The 24,909-nt window shown below is 42.8% G+C and overlaps 3 protein-coding genes across 3 annotated transcripts in view; 2 read left to right on the top strand and 1 right to left on the bottom strand.

The window, feature by feature from the left end:
- The window catches only part of LOC147322587 (transcription factor 7-like 1-B), a 118,348-nt gene that overhangs the window by 55,613 nt on the left and 37,826 nt on the right, over positions 1-24,909 (bottom strand). The gene's annotated exons all lie outside the window — the stretch shown is intronic.
- Positions 3,947-7,577, top strand: LOC147322595 (uncharacterized). The gene is made up of 3 exons (XM_086305249.1): positions 3,947-3,988; positions 5,356-5,499; positions 6,477-7,577. The coding sequence occupies exons 1-3, from the start codon at positions 3,947-3,949 to the stop codon at positions 6,885-6,887; spliced, it is 597 nt and encodes a 198-aa protein (XP_086161375.1). The 3' UTR covers positions 6,888-7,577.
- On the top strand, positions 18,735-24,857 carry LOC147322596 (DIS3-like exonuclease 1). Its single transcript, XM_086305250.1, has 7 exons — positions 18,735-18,767; positions 18,955-19,190; positions 20,372-20,526; positions 20,702-20,880; positions 20,971-21,116; positions 21,780-21,951; positions 23,525-24,857. Exons 1-7 carry the CDS (start codon positions 18,735-18,737, stop codon positions 23,840-23,842), a joined length of 1,239 nt encoding a protein of 412 aa, XP_086161376.1. The 3' UTR covers positions 23,843-24,857.

Raw genomic sequence — 24,909 nt, forward strand, 5'->3', positions numbered from 1 at the left:
AAAAAAGAAACACAAAAATGGCAAGAAGCTGTTGTATTATTAACTGCAATAGCCGGTCGCATGACAGCCACGGGAAGCCGACGGGTAAAGAGATCGGTTGTTATCGGATTACGTTGTTGAAGAGAAATTGTTCGAGCCATGTTTCCGAAGTAACAAAGAGGCGACGGGTGGCCTGGATTGCAGCCATTCAAAGACCAAATATAACGTCCCAGAACACTCCAGCTCACAGGTTAGTCTGCTCCAAGCATTCCCACAAAGGTCAGTCTGCTGTTGTAGTTAATGCGTCATTTTCATAACATAATTGGTGATATAGGTTACAAGCAAGTCTGGCGCTGAACAGAAATTGTCGCTCCTTTGTTTGTTGTGCATAAATAGTGAATTGTCCTGACACAATATTGCGTTTCGCTTCTGTTATTTTGGTACATTGACAAAAACATATACTTTTATTGACAGGATAAAACAGGTTTTTTGTATCACTAATTGTCCAGTACGATTACAGCATACAGTATTATTGTCACTGCTACATTTCTGTAACGCGTACCAGAAATTATTTCCACTGCTAATTAATTACCGTTGAGCTCAAAGGTCCTATTAATAAACGGTTAAGGAATGTGTATTTATGAAGACGATTTGTGAGACTGGTAAACTTATGATACGTACGATGGTCTTTCGTTCTACACGGTGCATTTCAAGGTCCTGCACCCATCCGTCGGTAAACTGTACCTGGGCTTGTTGCAGTGACCTGAAGTTACTATCGTGCCAAACTAGGTATCCCCGACAGAATTTGTTTCCCCTGCGTCGGGAGCACACGCTGGACTGTCCAAATCACGGACAAACAGTATCCCACATTGTTGATTTTTAGTTTACAAACACTTCTTATAATGACTGACTACTCCTGACATTTTTGAGATCTTAGCTCTTTATACAACGAAGTTATAGTGGGATACAAATAATATCAGGCTGGTCCTGCCACAATTTGTTCCCCCTGTGTAAATCACGGACAAACAGTATCCCACATTGCTGATTTTTCGTTCACAAACACTTCTTATTATGACGCATTTCTCCTGAAACTTTGGAGGATTTAGCTCTTTATATAATAAAGTTACAGGAGAATAAAAATAGTTATTAGCCAAAATGTTTATGGTTTATTAAAATAATCCCATCTGATACCCCGTGAGCAATAAATATATAATTTTCTGTTGTAACCCTCAAACTGAATGGTAATGTAACGATACTAATTTTTCACAAAATGAAAACATCAGTACTTCCTGCATGCTCCCAGCACAGGGGAAACAAATTCTGTCGGGGATACCTACTTTGGCACGACACCGGTCCTACAACCGCATCCAAGAATAACATGCAGCTTATCTCAGAACTGTCGGTGAAAATTATCCTTGGAGCTAGGTTTAATTGAGCTGCATTTTAAAGAGGTGCAATTTCACAATTTGTGTATATTTTCTAAGTTCACTATTTTGTCATGTGTTGAGAAAAACACAGATTTAAAAATTACATGGTCTAATATTTACATTTAGCATAACTGCAACATTATTTTTTTGTTTTTTTCTTTTTAAAGACTCGAAAGGACTTGAAATTCAAAATTTCAGACTTGTGACTTTACTCTGACTTTTACACCAGTGACTTGAGACTCGACTCTGACTTGCCTGACATTACTTGAGACTTGACTTGAGACTTGAGGATAAAGACTTGAGACTTACTTGAGACTTGCAAAACAATGACTTGGTCCCACCTCTGGCTTTATCAAGTTTTATTTTCAGCGCTGTGTATTTTTCCTGCACGTCTTCAAGCTTGCAGTCCGTTTGTTTCTGTTTAATTTCTTGTTGCTTTTGTTCTTGAAGCAACTCTTTATTTTTGTTCAGTGTTTTATCAAGCTTTACCTGAAGCGCTTTGTATTTTTCCTCCATGCCTTGGAGTTTGCACTGCTTCATGTCCTGTTGTTGTTTTTCTTGGAGGAGTTCTTAATTTTTTTTGCAGAGCTTCATTAAGCTTGATTTGCAAGCCTTTGTTGTGTTTCTCCATGTCCTGGAGCTTGAAATCCATTTCCTTCTGTTTTATCTCCTGTAGCCTTTTTTCTTGAAGAAACTCTTCATTTGTGTGCGGTCTTTCATCAAGCTTTACTTGCAGCTCCTGATTCTTTTTGTCCTTCAGCACTAGTTTTTCTAGTGCTCTATCAAGCTTTGCTTGGAGCTCAAAGTTTCTTCCCTGCATTTCTAGGAGTTCCATTTCTTTCAACTTTTGAATATCTTCCTTTTCTAGAAGCTGGTTGAATGATTTGTCTACTTGATCAGGAAGTTGAATTTTGTCTTCCTGATCACAAAGAGGAGAGTTGGGCTTTACTGTTTTTTTCTGTTTTCTCTGAGACATGTTTGAATCTGTAAACTGTCACTCTGTTTATATCTGAATTAACTAATTTCAAGAAACTGTTGCAATTACCTGGACTGCCTCAGCCCAGGTGATGTAACATTAGCAGACAGAGGGTTTGATGTTGCAGAATCTTTGGAGCTGTGCCATGCTGAACTGAAGAGCCCAGCTTTCACCAAAAGGAAGAACTAACTGGGCCCTAGATTGCCCAATCAAATCTCTTAATGCCACCTGCCCTCTCCTACATTAACTGTGGGCTCACCTTGTAGAACAGAGTTGAGTGTGGAAGAAATGGCAAAAATATGGAGCTGAAAAGCTGAGAGAGAAAAAGAAATGATAAATAAATCAATGTGTCAAATTAACTGACATGTTAGCTGGTAGAGTGCCCACTGCATTATATATATATCATCTCTTTTTTATAATAAATAATCAAAAACTTTATTTAAACTAAGATTTTAAAAAATATGTGCAGTGATTGATGTGCTCTCAGACATGTGCTTCAATCCACACACAAATACAAAACAATCTGACCACACGTACAACTGTTTCACAAACTCTATAAAGCATTCACACTCCAATGGATGCATCAGAAAGCAGCTTGGGATTACAATCTTGTCCAAGGATATTTCGCCTGCAGACCGGAGCAGCCAGGGATCAAACCAGAAAACTTTCTGATCAAAAGCTGACTTGTGCTAAATGCTGAACGGCAGCCAACCCATTTTAGCCATTTAATGAATGTGCCATTTAATCTTGGCTGCAGCCAAGATTAAATGGCACATTCATTAATTACAGAGTTACGGATTGTTACATGGAACTCAAAAGAAATAATGAACCCATCTCGTGTCCTGTGTCTTCTATAGCTGTCTGTACTTTTACCTCCAAAGTTCATCAGCAAACATGTTTGCAGGCCTCTAATTATCAGGCTGTACTCAAGCGCTTGAATTCAACCTAAAAGCTGTGCTGTCATACAGAACCAAGTACCCTCCGCGGAAACTATAGCTAATGTCACAACTGGATCTGATGAGACAGCTATGATTTCTGGACTCGAAGTAAATAATCCTGAATCAATTTATACAACATCAGTTTGTTTGTTTTGCTTTCATAACAAATAGTTTGAGCCATATACAAATACAGAAGTGACAAATGGAAACATATTTACAATCCAAAGTCAGACTAACAGTTTTCAGTAGCACAGTCTTTTATTTACAGTCTGCTTCTCCTGGTGGTAAACCTCTATCACATGTTTGGATTAAAAATTAGGCCTATATAGCTGCTGGTTCCAGCTTAAGCAATATGTTAAAAATACTAAATTCTTCATTGATTTGAGCTGTGGGGTTTGCTATACACTGGCAGAAAATTGTAGAGTAAATGGTGAAAACGAACAAACCAAATAACAAGATCCTTGAATTCCATCTTTTTTATTAACAGAAACTCCAACAAATTTGTGCCCAATTGATGATGTTTGGGACATGAAAAGTCCAGTCCAGCAGGTGGCGGTAATGCGCCTTAAAGCTTTAACCGCCAAAAAATACAAGAGCAGAAGAAGAAGAAGCCGAGTTCCCGCTTTATGGCGTTTTTCTCTCCGATTATTGTCAAGACTGATTTAAAGGTAAGCATCGAGCTAATATTAATCCGAGTCTAGTTAATCTTGAGTTTAGCTCCTGAATGAGGCTTTCTGTTGCTCTCCTCGGTGTCTCTTCTCAAGTTTTTGTGAACCAGTTGGAAAAAAAAATCGGACTAAATTGACTCAAGCTGCTTTAAACTAATTTACAGAAAGATATCAGCAAAAGGTTGTGAAACACAGAGAAGAAAATAATTTTATTAGAAGAAAGCTTTTAAATGAGCTCATTGTAATCAGAGTTTGTGTTGTTTTATTAGTCTGTTATTAAGGCTACTTAGCATCTCTGTGGCACCTGCACAGCTTATGAATGCAGCTTGCTAACTAAGCTAGCTAGCGCCACCCTTCTTCCATATAAGGTCACTTCCGGCTCCAAAAGACCCAACATGTTGGCGGTAAAAGTGCTATAATGAAATACATTTATGAGAAATGTAAAAATAAATGTGTTCCAGGCTAAAACACAGCTGCCTTTATCAGCGCAAAGTTGTGATGAGGCTTACTCAGATGATGGCTCAGATTTCTACACCCACTCGGATATACAGATGAAATCAAGACAAGTACATCAATACAAAAATTCACACGATTGTTCAAAATATAATAAATTGCATGAATATAGGAAATCTTCCTCTCAGTGACTGAGTTGTCTCATTGTGTCCTCATTTTTTATAAATCAAGGCCTGAGTAACCCAACCTTAAGTGTTCATTAAGGTTTTTGTCACATAGATAGAAAATAAACTCAGAGATTAAGCGGCTGTTATAAACAGAGTGATTAGTTTATGTAAAAAATGTAGTTTGTTGTTGTTCTGGTTTACGTGCTGAAAATGGTTTTATTTGTGTATGTTCAATGTGTTAGACTTGTACATAGTTAAATATATGATCAAATAATGTTGAATCCTGGATATGGATTTGTAAGCAATGAAATTTGAAATAAGGGGGTAGGAACAAGAAAACTTCATCCTACTCCTTTTCGAGCACACACATTCTGTAGACATAGATATTTACATGAAAACTTGATGATTTTTAAGTTTTGTTATTTTTATTTTTTTCTGTTGTTATTTCAATTATATTTGCATGTTTGAAATAAATTTTATCTATCTATCTATCTATCTATCTATCTATCTATCTATCTATCTATCTATCTATCATTTCTCACGGCACACGTATATTGTCGGGTTTTTTCTTGGCCAGGGCATATTTTAAAGAGGAATTGCTCTCCTGGTACTGGTGTGTCATACTGCTGAATTTGGTATCGGTGCTCAAACCTTTTGTGTTTGTTTCAAACAAGTTGTCCACCCAAGGAAGCTAAAATGTGTTCTGTGTGTTCTCAGATGAACATATAAGACACTTTGACTCTTCAGTGCAGTGTGGAGCTTAACAAAGTTCTGTTTTGTGTCCCAGCTGATCAGGAGGAGGAGAAGAGTCTGACGGAGCAGCAGAGGAAATTTCAGCTACTTGGACTCAGCTCAGCCACTGCAGAGAAAACAATGAGCTCAACACAGAAGGTGACAGATACTAGTGTTAAGAAATACTCCATTAAAAGCTGAAGTACTGATACAGTATGTATATTTTATGCTAAACTAAGTGAACCTTGTGCAATATTAATGTAATGTAGAAATAATGTATACAATGTATACAATGCCTACATCTTAGACGGTGACGTTGCCTCTAAACATCAAAATGAGCAGGAAGATGTTAAAGTGGGATTCAGCAGGATTCAACCCTAAAATCAGCTGTAGTGGCTCAGTGTGGGGAAAAGGGTCACAGCTCACAATCATTTCTATTGAGAGCTCCAGTAGATTTTTTTAATGTACAGGCTGTGATCAGCTGACCTGCTGCTCTCTGTGAATTCAACCAGATGTCAGCAGATGTTTCACGAGTTGTCCTGGCTGATTTCCTTTCTCTACACTGACAGTACACTGTCTTTATATTAGACACTAAACTGTTGGTATGTGGGTGGAGCTCAGTGAATGAATGTCAGCATCATGAGCTTAAGTTTAAGTTAATCTCTGCTACACTTGATGTAATCTAACTCTGACATGAGCACCACAGTCACTGTGCACCAGTCACACACTGTTCTTTACTTAAATCCATCACATTACAGTAAACTTGCCTGCTTATCCTGCACTAACCTGCAGAGGATTTTACTGCAGTCTTTACATCACATTGTGAGACAAACTGCACACAAACAGTTTGTGTGTTTACTGATGTTTGTTGGGCTGATAGAATTGCTGCATTTGAAATTACCTGCCACATAAAAAATATTACTCCATTTATTCTCGCTCGTCTTCTGTATTGCTAACTAGATGTTGAAATACCGCGACCGCAACTTATCAGCACCTGCAGTCGTTCAGGTTCTGGTGGTGTTTGGTGCCACACTCCACCTTCAGGTTTAAAACTAGTGTTAATGGAGGGAGTTTGAAGCTTCAGTTTGTTCAATGACTGCATTTCACTCACTGACTCTGTATCTCTGTCACTGCAGGACCAACATGGACCGAGAAGTCAGCGCTCTCAGGAGGCCGACAAACCTCACAGAAGCAAGAGAGAGAAAAAATACACCTGTGACGAGTGTGGGAAGGATTTTACCTGGAAGTTTAAACTAAAACAACATCAGCTCATCCACACTGGAGAGAGACCGTTCAGCTGTGACTTGTGTGGAAAGTCGTTTTCCTGGAAGAATTCCCTGAAAAGACACCAAGTCGTCCACAGTGGAGTTAAAGCTTACAGCTGTGATCAGTGTGGCAGAGCTTTTACTCGAAGTAGCCACTTGCAGAGTCATCTAGTTACCCACTCTGGAGTTAAGGCATACAGCTGTGACATCTGTGGAAAAACCTTCAGCCAGCTATGGAGCCGAAATATACACCTACGCATTCACATCCACATAAGCCACTGATGTGTCCAGCACCTTCCTCCTCCTCCTCTGCATCCCTGCTCAGGACATGAGCCCTCATTAGGATGAAGCTCTCCACAGAATTATGATAAAACAGCTGCCGTTCTTTAAACATGTTTCATGGCCGCTCACCTGGGCTTCCAGTGTCAGACATCTTACACAAGCTCAGCTCGTAGATCCCAGTCACTCGGTTGCTATAATGAAGCAGAAGTTTTGAACAAGGAAACTTTGTAACAGGGCAGATATCTTTGATTGTGAAACAGAGATGGCCACAGTGCAGCAGCCCAGATTTACCAGTCAGGAGTTTTGGAGTATCCAGTCCCAAAGAGGTTCTTGAGAGAACGGGGTGGGGAAATCTTGGCGTCTCGGGAGTAAAAGACCGTGCAGATGTCTTTGGTGATAATGGCAGGCTGGATGCAATGGTCCAGCTGCAGAGAGGAGATAAAGGGTGTGTGTTAGACACGATGACATCAAGAGACTTAAAAACACGTACAAACAGGTACAACACGGCGGAGCAGCGGCTGACCTCCAGATACGCAGATAAGGTCATGTAGATCTTCTCTCCGTAGGGAGTGACGCGGTTGAGCAGGAGGGAACCTTTTAAGGGTGTTTTTATTTGTGCTCCCTGGCCTGGAAATAAACGGTTTCCGATCAGACCTGCTTCATCTTTGTGCCCTTGGTATCTGACTCGCTTGCTCCCCCATGCATTTTAAAAGAATCCTTCTCTTCAGCATGAAGTTCTGGCTCAGCTTTAGTGTCTGCATTACATGTACACAAAGACAGAAACATTCAATGATAAAAACACACAGTGGAATAAAATTGTAAGACGTCATCAGTTGATGCAGTTTAAGGACACTTGTTGTTCTGTGCAGTCTCACCTGGAGCTCACGCTTCTAGTTCATGCCATCATCACCAAAGATTCTTCAATTAATAGTTTAAAGATGTCCATGAATGCACTGCTAACTGCTCTTCACCCTGATAAAAATCAACATGCATTTAGAATAAGAAACACTTTTACAAAACCAAAAGCTTCACTGTACTTAGTGATTTATACGTCTACAAAACAGGTTCAGTTTGTAACTGAGAGAGCGGCTCAGTGGTGCTGAATTATATTTCCAATAGAAACACAATTTCATATGTTGTAGTAACAACACACTGCCACAAGATGGCAGCCTAGGCCTACTTTAACATGCTGTTCCAGTACAAAAGAAAAAGTGACAGAGCCTTGAAAGAGTGACAGAGACACTTTTTATGAACTCATCTGTAATGTGTCACCTTTTCTGTAGGATGAAGAAGTGCTTCCCTTCTTTTAAAGTAAATACAGGCTTACAAAGATCCTCTAAACATGTTTCTGAAATAATCCTAAACACAATCATTAAATCAAAAATGCAAGAAACTATTTATTTAATCACTCTTCTTAACTTAATTCCTTAACTTAGTAAAAAATAAAATAAAATAGACAAGAACTTTTCTTCTGTCTCACCTCTGTCAGTTTTCATGCTGTTGCAAGAACAGGTGGAGGTGCAGGTGGAACTTTGACTTCAGTGTGGTTTGTATGTGCAGGCAGGAGTGTGACATCTCAGGACAGCAGAGGGTTGTCGAGCACGGTGACTCCTGCTGCGACGCCCCCGTCTGACTGTCCTGAGCTCTTGGTCCTCAGCGTCTGCCCACACACTCATTCATCACCATGTCTTTACCCTGCCTGTAAGAAAACCAAGAAAAGGCTAACATTAGAAACAGCCACCAACCAATCCCTTTTACTCCACCACCCAAAAACCAGTGAGAAACACTAGTTAGTATTAACTTGGAATCAAAGTGCACTAATCCCCAGGCTCCCAGCATAACATACAGTCCAACACAAACTCCACAAACTGTCTTGCTTCAGCTGACTTTCCTTCACCTTCTCTCCAAACAATCTGTTGTGCTCTTTTCAGCACAAAGCCACACTCCTGCTCACTGATCCTCACCTCTTTTTAACCTAGTCTCAGCAACTTTGTCCCATAGCTTGCACATCCTTTCCACCTCCATCTTTCTTCCCAGCCAACTGATACATACCTTTTCTCCTTCCTTAAAAGCCAGCCTAAGAAATACGAGTTCATAAACGCCACAGAGAAATAAATCAGAGGAATAAAATGCAAATGATATTGCTTACACTGAACAGCAACACCCATGTGAGGATTATCTAATGCCAAATTTTCCAAACAATGAAAAAACCGTGCCCTTTGTCTCACCATGTCTAGAGTGTAGAGGTCAGCCAATGTCGCTCGGATCTGCTGCACAGCTTGAGGCTGGTCTGGGAAGAATCTGTCCAGGACTCCAGGTCTGGGGAGCACTTGCTGAACCTTCTTGGTACCAGCCAGGTGAGCGCTGATATCTGGACACAAAGCCATAGAAAAAAAAAAGAAAAAAAATGCATCTATTAATCACCTGGATCACCTGTTGAGAAAGAAAAAAGAAAACAAGCAGAAGAGAACAAGAGTAATAGAATAAACAACATCACAATGATATATGGGAATATGACAGTAAATACTAAATATTAAACATTATTGTGCAGCACATAAGATCAACAGAACACAGTGTGCTTTGAGGTAGGAGCCAAAAAGGGTGAAGTTTGTGTGTGTGAGCACCTGTGAGCATGGACGCGCTTGTTTTTTAAAAAGGTTCCTTCATGTAATGATCTGCTAGAGGGTGTGGGGGGGCCACAGCCCCGTCCTCCAGGGCATGAAGCAGGTATGGAGGAGATCAAAACTCCAGACATCCAGAGGCCCCCAGAACACAACAGACCAAGGAAGACCAACAGAGGGGCAGCCGCGCCACTGTCCCAGAAAGAGCTGAGGAGAGTCCCAGATGAGGGCTCACTCAGCAGCCGCGGAGCAGAAGCCAGGGGGAGTTGCAGTGACGCGCCCGTGAGCTCCGCCGGCAGCCAGCCGTGCCTGAGTGACCGAGCCCCAGGCCGAGAGGCCGGGGGCACCCCCACCTCCGAAGTGGCCCGAGCGAGCCCCAGGCTCCAGGCCCCGATAAGCGGCCGCCAAGGAGTGAACCGGTGTGTACCTGGACGCGCATCCCCGGACACAAAGAACCACCAACGCACCGATGTCTGAGGGAGTCCGCCACTGGCAGGGGAAGTGGTGGTAGGGGGAGATAGGCCTCCAAACCTTGGAGGGCCTGAGATGTCCCCAGAGAGGTGGCGTCTGATACCCAACCTGACATATAGACACAGACATACAGGCACACACAGACACAAACATCCATTCCCACCCTCATGCTCTCATATGTACTTACTCCACACTCAACCAATGTGGAGACAGACATAAAGAGACGCTGTACACACGATCACACTCCCCAAGCGTACTCTACAAACCGGGTCTAGGTACCCTTGCCCCTGGAAGGGGGAACTGCACCCAGACCCAGGTAGTGTTACCCTTTTCCCTGCGGTGGGGAGAGGCAGACCACCCCAACTCCGCAGCAGCAGGGAGGCCCCACACTCCAGACCGCAGTCGGACGGCCAACTCCTCCTCCTAGCCCCCCCGCTCCAGCAGGCCGCAGAGAATGGGGGTGAGAGAAGACTCCAAACCTCCCTCAACCCGCTCATTGTAGTGTTGATGCATGTGTGTTCTAAGGTGCATTTAAAACCCAGGAGGGCATGGAGCTACCTGCCAGAGAGCAGCAGGTAAGCGCATAGTCCCTCCTGATAGCCCTCAATGTCTACGTGTATTTAAAATTGAGAGGTGGGCAACGACACCAGGGGTGGGGTGTACATGTATCGTGTATCCATGTATCCATGTATTGTGCCCACCCCCAAGATCCTATATGTATGTGTAATGAGAGTGTGAGTAATGTGAATGTCTAAGTTGTGGGATAAAATTGAGGCAGAGGCAGCCAGAAGGGGACAGAGGGGGGGTAGCCTCCTCTGCACCCTGGTGACACCCCCATACTCCGCGCCCCGCCAGGGAAAGGGGGCCCAGGCCCATCCAGACCGGGGCCCAGTGCAGCAGCGCCTCCCGGCCCCACAGAGCCCGGGACAGTCCACCCAACCCCACCACAGAGAAAACTGCACCCACCCCACCATCCACTCATCTTCCAGACTACATAAGACAATAGACGCCCAGGCTGAGATCTTCCTCCACCTCTCCTGTATCTCCCCCTCCTGCAGAGAGAGTTCCTGAAGAGCGGAAAGCTCCAGAGAGTTGCAGCATGGCCTGGAGGTGTCACTATCACAATCTGCGGGGAGTATGATCATTTGTTATGAAAAAAGAAGACCCAAATGCAGACTCACAGGCTGGCAAGGATAAACTAAAGGCAGCCTGTTTATTTTGGACGGAGAGAATGATATGAAATATCTGACAGGGAACTGAGAAACTCAGAAACCTATACTGGGGGATAACACTAGGAAACATGACCAGTGAAGCTGGGTGACGAAAGGAGAAGATTAAACAATAAACACACAGGACGGTCATTAGGGAAGAGGAGACGGCAGGGACAAATCAGGAGTAATGAGACAGTTACAGCAAAACTCAACATAACCAACAAAATAAAATAGGAAGCACGTGTTTTGATCGCTGGCTCCAGTCTGCATGCTGAAGCTTCCTTTGGTTACAAGATACAGAACCAACGTTAGTGTGAATGAGACTATGAGAATGTTATATAGCATTTGCTCCACTTTGAATTCAGTTTGAAGAAGTAAAGAGACAAACAAACTTAAAAGAGACCATAGGATTAAAAAAACACAGACACCGCAAAAGGACGAAACACGGGCAAGAAGCAAAGTAAACAGAAAAGGAAGCAAGGAAATAGAAAGATAAGATCCACATGAATAGAATAGACAAAATATGAGTGCTTCAAGCAAACTGTGCAGGAATAAAATATAAATAGCAAACAGCAGAAATAAATAACAAATGGGGGAAAATATGTAGGATGAACAGGAACAAAGACACTGGAGAACAAAGTGGTGAGGGTTACTCAGACCACCATTAACTGATTAAATACATGGGAACTGGCAAAGTGAGACGCGGTCACAGAGAGTGACAAGGTACAAGGCGCACAAAAAGAGGGACTGGCAAAATTAGACGTCTATCAGAAGTACAGAATACAGAGACAGACAGGCAGACAGTGAAACAAACATGGAGACAAAACCTGCTACACACAGAGACAAAGCTAACACGGCCTGAACATGAAAGGAAACAAATTTAGACCAGCAACTAAGAGGAAGCACTAATTTGGAAGGGAAATAATACCAGACATATGGTGCACTCTGAATATCACCAGTCTGTTGCAAAGCTAACAGAGAGACAGACAAGCATTCACACCTACAGCTAATTTAAAGATACCACTTCAGCGTCACAGCTGGGTCCTTCTCTGTGTTATAAACGACACAGAGAAGGCCCCAGCTGTGACGCCACAGTAGTTCATTTGTTGACTGATACATCGATGTAGTCTCTCAGGAACGAGGGCGAAATGCCAACGACCGCCTGTCTGTTTTCAGGGCTGTATTTGAAGCCATGCTCCAATCAGGCAAAGTTTTAAGTGTTGCACATTTCGATGGGTTTCTTTCAGCTGACATAGTTTCCATTTGGGTCATGTGGTGTTAGATACCCCAGCGTGTGGTCATAGGGTGAAGAGCCCGGACGATTAGTGGGATTTTAGGTGTGGTGTAAAAATGACGCTGCAACTTTAAAAACGTTGTTGCTTTAAGGATTAACGTACAACCATACTTGGGCTGAGTTTGACACTGGTTCTCTTCAGTAATTAAAATAGCTTTAACACATGATAAGATCAAATGTCAGCTACACTGTGACAGTCGAGGGGCCACACTCAGATATATTTATTCGCTTGTTCTCTTTGTGTGATAAGAGTTTCCATCTGAATTTAACCCCTGTGTGGGGCTGATCTTTCATTTCATTTTATTTCAAGCTCAGATTCTTTGCCTTTGGCACATTTTCTGTGACGAGACTTCAAACCATTCCCACCGTCCTTATTAATCAACATGGTGAAGTGATTCTTCGCAAGGTGATGGGATAGGAAGAGTTTCAGAAAATGAGGCCTTTTGTCTTTATTGGAGAGGTCAGTGCAGACAGGACGGATGGGGGGAAGGCGAGGGGGGAATGACACACAGGAAATGGTGTTGGTCAGACCCAAAGACAGGCGTGGGCAGTGAGGACTCTCACCTTCAGACTCACTGTCTAATCAGTCTGACAGTGAGTCTGAAGACAGAGCAACCCAACACACGTTACTATGTTCATCATCATCATCATTGTTTATTTATATAGCACTTTAAAAACACACAAGGCTGACCAAACTGCTGAACAATAGAAACATAATAGATACCATAAGAATAATAAATACGATACAATAATAAACATAGCGAAAAACAATAAAATACAAGTCAGTCAACCACTGAGTCAAAAGCCAGTGAATAAAAATGCTTTTTCAATCTGGATTTAAAAACCAGCACTGATGTCGATTGCCTAATGTGAAGAGGAAGATTATTCCAAAGCTTAGGAGCCACGATAGAGAACGCTCGGTCTCCTCTCAGTTTCAGCCGTGATTTGGGGACTGAGAGCAACAGCTGCTCAGCTGACCGGAGCGAACGAGTGGGGACATAGGGCTTCAGCAGGTGCCAGACCATTTAAAGATTTAAAAACCAATAAAAGAACTTGAAAATGAATCCTAAATTCAATTGGAAGCCAGTGCAGGGAGGCCAAGAGTGATGTTATCACTAAGCAGGACATTAAATCAAATTAATGAGACACCAAAACAAGAGCTGGAGCCCAAGACAGCCATGAAGTCACAGTGTACACAAATACACAAGAAACACAGAAACCAGCTGGGTGGATGTGGCTCGGGAACCTTCTGTTACCTTGAACGTCGGTGTTTTGAACGCTGGCTGCTCCAGTCTGCTTGTATTTGTCCAAGATTTCCCCTCATATCTTGGTTATGGTTATTTTTTCTTTTATTAAACTGATCACACTCCTGTTTCATGAATAGAAAAAAACCCCATCAGTGTATTTTCACTTAAACAAGCAGCTGTTTTTTTTGCATTAAAGTTATATAAAAATGTAACAGTGCAAATTCCTCGCTGACAGTTTAACCAAAAGGCATTTCCAGTGGAAAGTAGCCAACATATCCTCAGCATAACCATGTATAATATCCACAAAACCTGAGAAGGTTGGAGAGAAGGTAGGTGAACTCTGCTGGGATCTGCGTTTAACAAAGTGTCTAAAGACGAAACAAAGAAATCTTTCTGTAAATGTTCAGATGCACAGACTGGACTGAAAAAGAGTGAAAAAGCAGCTAACGTCCAAAAATAAGAAAACTTTGAAAGAACTCCAAAAAAACCTGGAGAACTTTTGCTCAAAAAACAGTTTTGTTTTTTTTAAATTACAAGGCAATCTGACAAAATGTCATCAAATGAGACTCAAGACTTCTGCAGGTCTCTGCCATGACTCATTTTTTTTTCTTAACGGCAGAAACAATTGTTCCTTTTTTACTTTGTTTCTATTTTCTCTTCTTGTTTTTATCTGTTGAACAACAAACAACATTCATGCTGATTCACATAATATCCTGTCTCTAATCTCTGGGATTTCCTCGTAGCTCTTTGATGCAAAGAACATCCATCAAACGCTCCAGCTTGTGCTCAACATCATCGTGAACGGTGAAGGTACTCTGACGAGAAAATACTCAGTCGACCTTTTGGTTGATTTGTTAAAGAACCCCAAAATAGCTGATTACCTAACAAGGTATGCAGATAATTCACAGCTCTTTTCCTGAATAGCTGCTTTAAAACTCTGCTGAAAGCCTTTGTCCATTTCCAGGTATCCCCACTTCTCGGCATGTGTGTCTCAAGTGTTAGGACTGCTGCATTGGAAAGACCCAGACCCTGCAGCCAAGGTGAGAGACGACAAATATGATAACCCACACCAGCTGTGCTTAACTCTGTAAGTTCCCAGTATTCCCTGAAACCATCACGTGTGACACAGTTTACATCAGACGTGATGCAGCTGACCTCAACACTGACCTTCTTGTGGTAACAGAGACTTAAAAAAATAATAATAAAGCAACAAAGTGGGTCGCTCTTTGACAGTAAATTCCAGTGCGGTCCGCTCCAATCTCCTCAGGCTGACTCTCTTCTAGGCTCTCCTGACTGTTCCCTTTACATGCTGATGATGTGTCTTGTAAATCTGGATCCCTTTCCAGCAGGACGCTCCTCTTTTTCAGACAGTACCTGAGCTGCTCTCTCTCCTGACAGTCAGCTGTCCACCTCTGCATGGCCAGTCGAGCCAGCGCCGGCATTTGAGGCAGAGCTCGGAGCAGAGCGGGCAGCCAGGCTGAGCACGGAGCAGAGGTTGAAGGTCGCAAACTGACATCCACGTCTTCCAGAGAGCCCAGACCTCCTGCTGCAAACAGACTGCACCAACCGTTGTCTCCCACCAAGCTGTTGTAGGACAGATCCAGTGCACGGAGTGAGGAGAGACAGCCCCGTCTGCACACGGCAGCTGCACAGAGGAAGAGGACCCATTGATAACTGATCACTTTATGCCTGTTCACTTTACTGTTTTGTTCACAATGTTTCTGATGGAGACAAAAATAACACCGAATAGTTTCATTGTTTTGTTTTATACGACAGCTACAGATGCTGGCAGCATGAAATAAATGAAAGAAATATCAATTTCCTTCAGGCTTTACTTGTCTTAATATACATTTATGCAGCCTAATGATCCACTACAGACCAAAAAAGAAAAAGTATAATGTCATTGTGTGTTAGTTACCCAGATGTTGCATGTCATCAGTGGTGAGCTCGCAGCTGCAAAGACGGAGCTCGCTGACGACTGATGGCTGCAGAGCATCCAGCAGGAGCGCCAAGTGACCGCCAACCACTTTACACCAGGAAATATCCACCGTGCGCAGATAGGACACCGCCAGGGCTGATGCATAAACACAAAGTTTTCACCATTTCAGGCTAGAGGGTGGAAGAGGTATTCGGGGAGAATGACTTGAAGGAAAACTTCTATAAATAAACAAGTGTGTGTGTGTGTGTGTGTGTGTGTGTGTGTGTGTGTGTGTGTGTTACCCAGAGCAGTGAAGGACTCGTTGCTCATGTAGCAGCTGTTGAATGGCAGCCTCCTCATTTGTGTCGCAGGGAGGGCGGAGACCAGCAGGTGGACCACACCTCCCACTTCCTTATTGGATGACACATCAAGCTCGGTCAGTGCAGTGAGAGAGGGCAGCACCTGGACTGAAAAACAACGAGTCACATGACTGCTGCAGCGAGCATGCGATTAGTGTCCGGCGTGTGAGATTGGTAGCAACTGACTCAGAGCCTCTAGATCATCTCGCGTGAGGCAACACAGGTGGAGGTCGAGTCTCTCCAGGTGTGTGACGTGAGCCAGGTGAAAGGTGAGGCGGCTCAGTCCACCAGCTAGAAGCAGCTTTACAGTATATTAATCAGAACAATGCTGCTCTCTAATGTATCTTGGTAAAGCGCAGAAAAATCTAATGTTTTATATGATACAGTGTGATTTCAGTAACATATCATAATGGAGGCTTCAGCAAGTACTTACGAAGGAAATCTTTCCTCTGCTCTTCAGTTAGTTCATCAAATACCTCCCAAAACATCTGTATGGTGGGGTGGCGGTCATGATATCTCCAACCATAACTTGTGTTCTGAAAACAGTGAAAATGACTGTTATAATCATAGAGTTTGTAAGGTCAGGCATACACTATGTTGCCAAAAGTATTCCCTAACACATCCAAATCATTCAATTAATGTGTTCCAATCACTTCCATGGACACAGGTGTATTAAATCAAGCACCTAGGCATGCAGACTACTTCTACAAACATGTGTGAAAGGACGAGTCGCTCTCAGGAACTGAATGAATTCCAGCATGGTAATGTGATAGGATGCACCAGTGCAACAAGTCCAGTCATGAAATTTCCTCGCTATTAAATATTCCATAGTCAGCTGTTAGTGATATTATAACAAAGTGGAAGTAATTGGAAATGACAGCTAGTCAGCTGATGCTAAGGCTCATAGTGCACTTAAGTCACCAATATCTGCAGTCTGCTGTTGTTACAGATGTCCAAACTTCATTGGTTTCCATGGCTGAGCAGCTGCATCCCAGCCTTACACTGACAAACACAATGCAAAGCGTCAGATGGAGTGATTTAAGCATCTCAACACTGGACTCTAAAGCAGTGGAGATGTGTTTACTGGAGTGACGAATCACACTTCTCTGACTGGCAATCCGATGGATGTGTCAGGGTTTGGTGGTTGCCAGAAGTACTTGTCTGACTGCACTGTGCCAAGTGTAAAGTGTGGGCATGTGTGCACATGGCTGGGCACCAGTGCACAATACAAGGTCCATAAAGACATGGATGAGTGAGTTTGGTGTAGAAGAACTGGACTAGCCTGCACAGAGTCCTGACCTCAACCTGATAGAACATCTTTGGGATGAATTAGAGCAGCAACTGTGAGCCAGGCCTTCTCCTCCAACGTCAGTGTCTGACACCATAAATGCACCTCTGGAAGAATAGTCAAAAAATTCCCATAAACACACCTAAACCTTGTGGAAAGCTTTCCCAGAAGAGTGGAAGCAGTTATAGCTGCGAAGGGTGGGCTGACTATTATATTATACTATCATACAAAAGTCTGGATTAAGACTGAGATGTGACTCAAGGTCATATTTGTGTTAAAGCAGCCGACTGAATGCTTTTGACAGTATGCAGTACACAGTTATTGTGCTACAGGACAGCTGTGAAACTACAGCCTGTGTCTGTTTGGCTGACTGTACCTGTTTGAACTTTTCCCAGTCATGCACGTCCTGGCCGACCAGCACTCCCTGCAGCTCCTCTGGTCGAAACAGCCTCACCAAATCCTGCTCACACACCAGGAAGAAGCCTCGCTTGAACTCCTGGAACAGATTCTCCACTGATGTGTTGAAGATACCATATTTCTAACATGTTCAGGACTCAGTACAATAACTGAATGAATTTAGACGCAGGAGTCTTCCAGGTCTTTATGTTTAGTTTGGTTTTTTGCTGTGTTATTTACAGAATTACAGATGGATACCATATATTTCTTTTCATCGATAATAAATTATAGTACGGTCTAATAGAGACGTTATTTTTAAAATCAGGCGTCTAAGCAGAACACGTTCCTCAGCAGAAAACATTTTATCAGAAAGTCATTTCAGTGAGAATATTGGAATAAAGAAACCAAGCACTCCACTGTGAAACCACTGACAGTTTTCACATTAGATCACAGCCATTTATCTACAGCGGCTGGTCGGCCATCTGTTAAAACCTCATATGGACAATTCCTGTTGTTCTATAAGATGCTCTCTAATAGGATGTCTTGGATTTATTTATTATTCAGTTATTGCATTCCTGTTATGGCTGTACGCACACAGAATATTGATATGAAGTAAAAATGATTCTCTCGGGTTGCTTCTGGGATAGTGGAAAAACCAATATATTTCTAAAAGTGTGTTTAATGATTGAGCTGCCACCCAAAAATCAAGTTCTTATCTTGACAAAGCTGGATTATTGACCGCTGGTGAAACATCTATTGTCCTGAAGGATAAGGACAACAGATGTTTCATCTTGATCTATTATATAAAACGGCCAAAACTGTGTTCAAATCCAAACTTTCTGGCTTCTTTTGGTTCCTGCTGAAGTGCTTTGGGTCCCCTCAGTTCATCCTTAGTCTGAGAAAAGTTTTGTTCTCTCTTTAAGGCACATTTCCTTTGAGCTAACTTAAACTCTGATTGGCTGTCCACTATAAACAAAAAGCATGAACAGCAGATCGGTGGAGTTTCTGTGCCCATGAGCAGAGCTGTGTGCCTGTTAGGGATATGTGTTCTTACTGGTATGATAGAGAGCTGAACGTAGGAAAGACAGTAGACTGTTTTCAGGTTGAGATTCATTCACATTTGGTTCTCCGTGCAGCATTTGTTCCGGTGGAATGGTGCATGTTCAACTGAGTTAAAGTAAACTGTAGTAAAATGTGGCCCACTGATGCATTTTCATATTCTTTTTCATTGAAGTCACGTTAGAAGCATTTTCCCTTTTCAGGTGGGTGCCCAGCTGGATGAGGAGAGGAACATTACGGCCCTGGTCCCTCGTCAGCCCCTGGAGGTCCATGAGACCGTGGCAGAGTGCATGATTTACGCCAACCACTGGGTGGCCCGCAAGATCCAGGAAGCTTTCCCCAACCAGGCCCTTCTAAGGTGTCACCCACCACCACAACAGGAGCTATTCAACCAGCTGGTGGACACTGCAAAGGCCAAAGGTTTCACCATTGACACCAGGTAATGTTTTTGACTGTTCAGTATAGAAACTGAGGAAATGCATATTGTAGTCCAACGCACATCATGTTCAGACACACAAGTGTGTGAACCTGAAATGTTTGATAACACGGGGACACACTCAGGTGTCACATGAGCAGTCAGACAAGAAGAAGACATGTTCCTTCAGCTCAGGTTGAGGTTGAAGCCAAATATGCTTCCAAACCAAAGACTAGAACATATGATGAAGCATATCTTGCCTTTGGCTTCAGCTTCACAACAGCTGTCGTGGCAAGGTCGGTCTCCCCGACAGAATTAGTTTCCCCTGCGTCGGGAGCACACGCTGGGCTGTCCAAATCACGGACAAACAGGATCCCACATTCTTGATTTTCAGTTCACAAACACTTCTTATAACGACTAACTACTCCTGAAACTTTGGAGGTTTTAGCTCTTTACACAGTAAAGTTACAGGAGAAATATAATTATCAGGCAAAATGTCCTTCGTTTGTTAAAATAATCCCGTCTGATACCACGAGAGGACAATAAATATTTCATTTTCTGTTGTAACCCTTAAACTGAATGGTAATGTAACGACACTCAGGTTTCACTTTTTTACAAAACTAAAACATCACTACTTCCACGTCTGACTGTTTGTAATGGAGGCGGCGTAACCTGGATCCACACTCCGTGCCCAGCGAACGCTCGCCACGCAGGGGGAACACATGCTGTCGGCGATGCCGACCTCGGCACAACGCTGATCCTGCCGCAGTTTGTTCCCCGGTTCAAATCCCGGACAAACAGGATCCCACAGCTGTTTATGCTTTTAAACCCGTTTTGCACAGAGAGCAGTGTTGAATATTCTCACACGGGAACAAAACAAACAACTCAAATAATTAAAGATGGTTTGTTTTTCTGTTTTTTAAAAGAGGCAGTGATTTATTTAATTACAACCTGTAATCTATTACAGTTAACTTTTATTTGTTTAACTGTTTACAAAAGGTCTGAGGATCTGAGGCGTGGAATGAACTGCAATGGAGTTTGAAAACAAAATATGAATGTGCGGTTGGAGGATTGTGGGGGGGGGGTTAAACCAACAGCAGAACCGGTCCCAGGACAAGAGACATGGTGATGCAAGTAGCTTTGTGTCACTGACTGCTGAGATGAGAGGCCTCACTCATCCCTGGTTTCTGGCTCTGTTCCTTCAGGTCCAACAAGGCTTTAGCTGCCTCACTGGACCGAGCTGTGGACCCACAGGACCCCTTGGTGAACAGGTTGTTCAGAATGATGGCCACCACTGCTATGTCACAGGCTCTGTACTTCTCCACTGGTGCTCATCCTCAAGACCAATACTACCATTATGGTACGATACCGCTGCACAGCTTTTATTGGCTGCACTAGAGTTTCAGTGTGACTGTGGGTCAGTCCATCCATCACACGTCTGCACACACTTGTCCAACGTCTGTTGTTTGTGAAGAATTATTCGACTGAGAACTAGAAAGAAGGCTAACGTGCTGATATTTGCTTCGTTGTCGTAGGTCTGGCTCTGGATCGCTACACACACTTTACCTCACCCATCCGTCGGTACGCAGACATTGTCGTGCACCGCCTTCTTACCGCAGCCCTGCACATGCAGAGGGGCGTTGTATCTGGTAAAGCACCAGCCAGTAACAAAGAAGTGGAGGAAATGGCTCACCATGTCAACAGCAAGAACAGGGTCAGGGGTGTTTTATTGTTTGTGTTTTTCAATGATTCACCTCTTACTCTATTAACAGAAGCTGTGCTGACGTCTGTGTTTCATTTGCAGGCAGCACAGGCAGCCCAAATGCGATCCACAGCACTGTTTCAGTGTCTGTTTTTCAGAGAACGAGACCCTCAGACAGACCCGTGCTGTGTGGCTGACGCTGTTGTCTACTCCATTCGAGACAACGGTGTCTTGGTGTTTATCCCAGAGTAAGAACCTTCAGTCCTGTGTTTTGTTCTGCAGTCTTCTTCTTTTCCTTTGTTTAATGGAGCTGTACAGCAGCTCACAGACGGCCAACCACTCGTGTATTTTTAATAGACGAATTCAAAGTTTATGACAATGAATGAATTTGTTGGAAGATGTAATTGCACGCTAATCAATGTATATTTAACAGTATACACGCTAGTTTTATTTTCTCTTAAAAAACCTCAAAATGAGTTTTAAATTGTATAAATTTACTAAACTAATTCCTTAAACATTTATTGTGAGCAGGGAAAATCGGCTAAAACCCCGAATCTTTTCTCTACCAGGCTTTAAATAAGTTAATTGCATTGCTGAAGTTGAGTCTGTGGGGAGGGACGGTGCTTTGGAGCCAGCCTTGTGTTTGTGGCACTTCTACGTTAGCTTAGCTAACCTCTGGAGGTTGCTGCTTGTTTATTGCAAGGAAAGTGTAATTTAATAACATCAGTGTTCTCCATGCTTGTGGTGTTACAGGGATATGCAATATTAACAGTTTATTAAAATGTAACCTGTGGTCATTTTGAGAAGGCTGTAGAATCCATGTAATGATTAAAATCACAGGGCGCAAAGCAGGTTGAGTAATATCACTGAGTAAGTAAGGCTGCCTCTGACCACAGCCATGTTGTTCACAGGTATGGTGTGAGGGGGCCTGTGTATCTGAAGAACAAAGAGGGCCTGGTGGTGGTAGCGGGACAGGACGGCAGCTGTGATTGGCAGGGTGGCACTGTGCGAAAATACCCGGACCGCATTACCACCACCTCCAGCTGTGGCACCTCCACCTTCAAACTGTTTGACCACATCACCGTAAGTCACAGAAAACGCTAATCAATCATTTTAGAAGGTTTCCAGCAATGCAGCGCCTAAAGGCGACGATTCCAAATATATATGCATGAGTGTATATGAATCACAGGTTCATACGACTACTGGATCTTTTGTGGTCCAACATTAAGAGACGTTTTATGATCTTGTTGTGATAAAGTGTTGTGTGGTTGCTGCTTTGTTAGCTAATCTCAAGGTAACAAAACGTCAGTAAGATGAATGAGACGAAAATGATTCCTGAAAATAAATCATTTAAAGTTATTCAGTTTATTGTTTTTAAATATTATATGAAAACAAAAACATAAGTGTGGGGGGGGGGGGGGGAGGCTCTCCTCCAAGACAAGAAATGTAATGCTTCCAGTTTGTGGCGTTTCTACACAAACCTTTTTGTAAAGGGAGATAAAAAATGACAGTGGGCGGTAATTGTTTTCACATAAACGCCTTTAAACGCTGCACGGTCGCACTCTCTCTCTCGCACTCGATAAATGATCCATTGTTGCTCTGCACACGTTTGTTACCACAAACGTCGCATGCACTTATGTCATTGTCATGAGACACTCTTGCAAACAAACTCACGGTTTAGTAACACAGTAGAGCAGCGTGTTTACGGGACAGTAAAAGTAATCTAATTACCTTTTTTGCAACAGTAATCCCTTACTTTACTCGTTACTTGAAAAAAGTAATCTAATTATGCGTTGCTGCCCATCACTGGCGTCAAGTTATATTAAGTTCAGGCATGTTACACACGATGATTGTGAGGAATAAGTGCATGTGATTTAAGCAAAAAGAGCAGGAAACATTACCCTAAGGTTAGCTAACAAAAAGAAACTGAAGTAACGGTGTGTTATTCTCACATCTTTGGCTTTAAGACATGAAAAAGTGACAGAGTACTGCTGCTTCCACTGTTATCAACATCTTTTCTTTCTTTCATGGACTTATCCTGGGGTCATAAATGTCAAAGGGCAAAGGCAATGCTAACAACATAGCTTACTGATGGATGATGATGGATGACACATGTGGCCAAAACAAGATAGAAAGAAACATTAGCCCAAACACAAGTTGTCCACCACAGCATTGACTGCTGTCAAGCTATGATCATATCAAACAAAGAGATGATGATGATATTCAACAAACAAATCAACAAAACAACAACCTCACTGTGACACTTGACCGAGGTCACAGTGTTAATGAATGTTTTTCTCCCCCTCTGCTCCAGTCTCCACGTCGTGTGAATGTTAGAAAGCACAGTAAAGAAAGTTCGTGTACGGATGGATGAACGTTTGTTACATTGGATACGTGTGTGTAACATACGTATCCAATTTATCCTATTTATGAACAAAATTGTGGCACAGTCGGAAACTTCTCCACTCTACACCACTGTCTACTTAGCTGTGACGCTGCGCACAGTGCTGAGAGGACTGCTGTTATATATTACGTCACAAACCTTAAGTGGGCCTGTCTTTGCATAGCATTCCATTAGACTATTTTCAGTAGGTGCCATTACTGTGTAGTGATCGAACTGAGGAATACTGTGACTTACGTTCTCTGCTCTCTTCAGGTTCGTATTTCTGTCCACTCTTCAACTTGCCACGCTGACCGTCTAAACCTCGAGGTCATCAGCAACAAGCCTCACCACAGTGCCAAGTCCCAGCAGCCCAGCCCTCAGGGCCGCAGTCAGCTGGTCAAAGAGGTGGTGCGTCAGAATGAAGAGGCGCTGGCTCAGGAGAAGACAGCCCGGCGCCCCAAACTCTCCAAAGAGGAAAGAGAGTTTCGTCAGAGCAAAACTCCCAGTCTGTACTCTATTCTGGAAGAAATCAGAGAGTTGGCTCTGATGGATCTGGAAAGGGCTTCACGCCTCCCGGCAACAACAGCATAGAAACGCTGTAGCCCAGCTTTACCTCCAAGCAGACACTTGTGAGAACTGCACGCTGTGCGCTAACAGAACGGTGATCATTGAAGATCACTCGTGCTGAGTCATCCAGGTCATTCTTGTAGCTCCAGATTGTGTGTGGACAAACCACACGAGTGTGTGAAGTCACAGGAAAGCAAACACAATATTAAGTAAAAACATGTCCCGCCATCTTTTTAGAAACCAGAGTCAAACCGAATCAGTGGATACGTTTTGTAAAAGTTAGTTTTTAAAATCACATCAAGTTAAACTTAGTTGTAAGGAGGATAGGGAACGTGTTAATGCCAGTGAAGTGTCAGCAGTTACTTTGACAAGACCTAGTACTCACTGCAAATGTGGTTCAATCCTGCAGGAAACTAGTCAACTGCAGCAGGTTAAAGAAGTCTGGTAACAAAAGGCTTTTCTCTCAGCACCAGTGATCTCAATATCTCACTGGTGGGATCAATGTCTTGTGTAAATTAAATGTCTTGTGTTATAGAACCATTTTTGGTGAGTTCACACATATTGTACTACCTGTGACCACTTCATACAAAACCCAGCACGAGTATTGTTCTGGAGATGATAAAACGTCCACTCGTCCATTTTCTTCTGCACGTCCTGGAATCTGTCCCAGCTGTCATAGGGTGAGAGGCAGGATACGCCCTGGACAGGTCACCGGACTGATAAAACTTCATGTCACTCATTAGCAGACTTTAAAATAAACCCGTAGAGTAATGAACACACCTGAGGTTGGTTGTGTTGGAAGTGATGTATAAAACTAGGATGTATTTATCTTATAGTTTGTATATCAAGAGCCTGTATAGAAGACACCAACACCAAGGACATTTTTATTGTTTGAACTGGTAAATAATCAGAAGCGTTTTTTGGTTTGTGGATTTTAAGATTGTTTTCTAGAACTACCAACAGAAATATGAACTGTACATAACTATTTCAATATGTGTGCAGTGGCCTGTAATTAAAAATGGTGTTTTCATTAGCGCAGATGGAGCCACTTCATCGTGTTGCGTTTCATGTCCCTGCAGTAGCTTAAGAAA

This window comes from Aulonocara sp. 'chitande type north' Nkhata Bay, linkage group LG9, assembly GCF_057382095.1.
Source record: "Aulonocara sp. 'chitande type north' Nkhata Bay isolate Kocher_YH1m ecotype deep benthic linkage group LG9, A_spYH_male_GT1.1, whole genome shotgun sequence".
Lineage (NCBI taxonomy): Eukaryota > Metazoa > Chordata > Actinopteri > Cichliformes > Cichlidae > Aulonocara > Aulonocara sp. 'chitande type north' Nkhata Bay.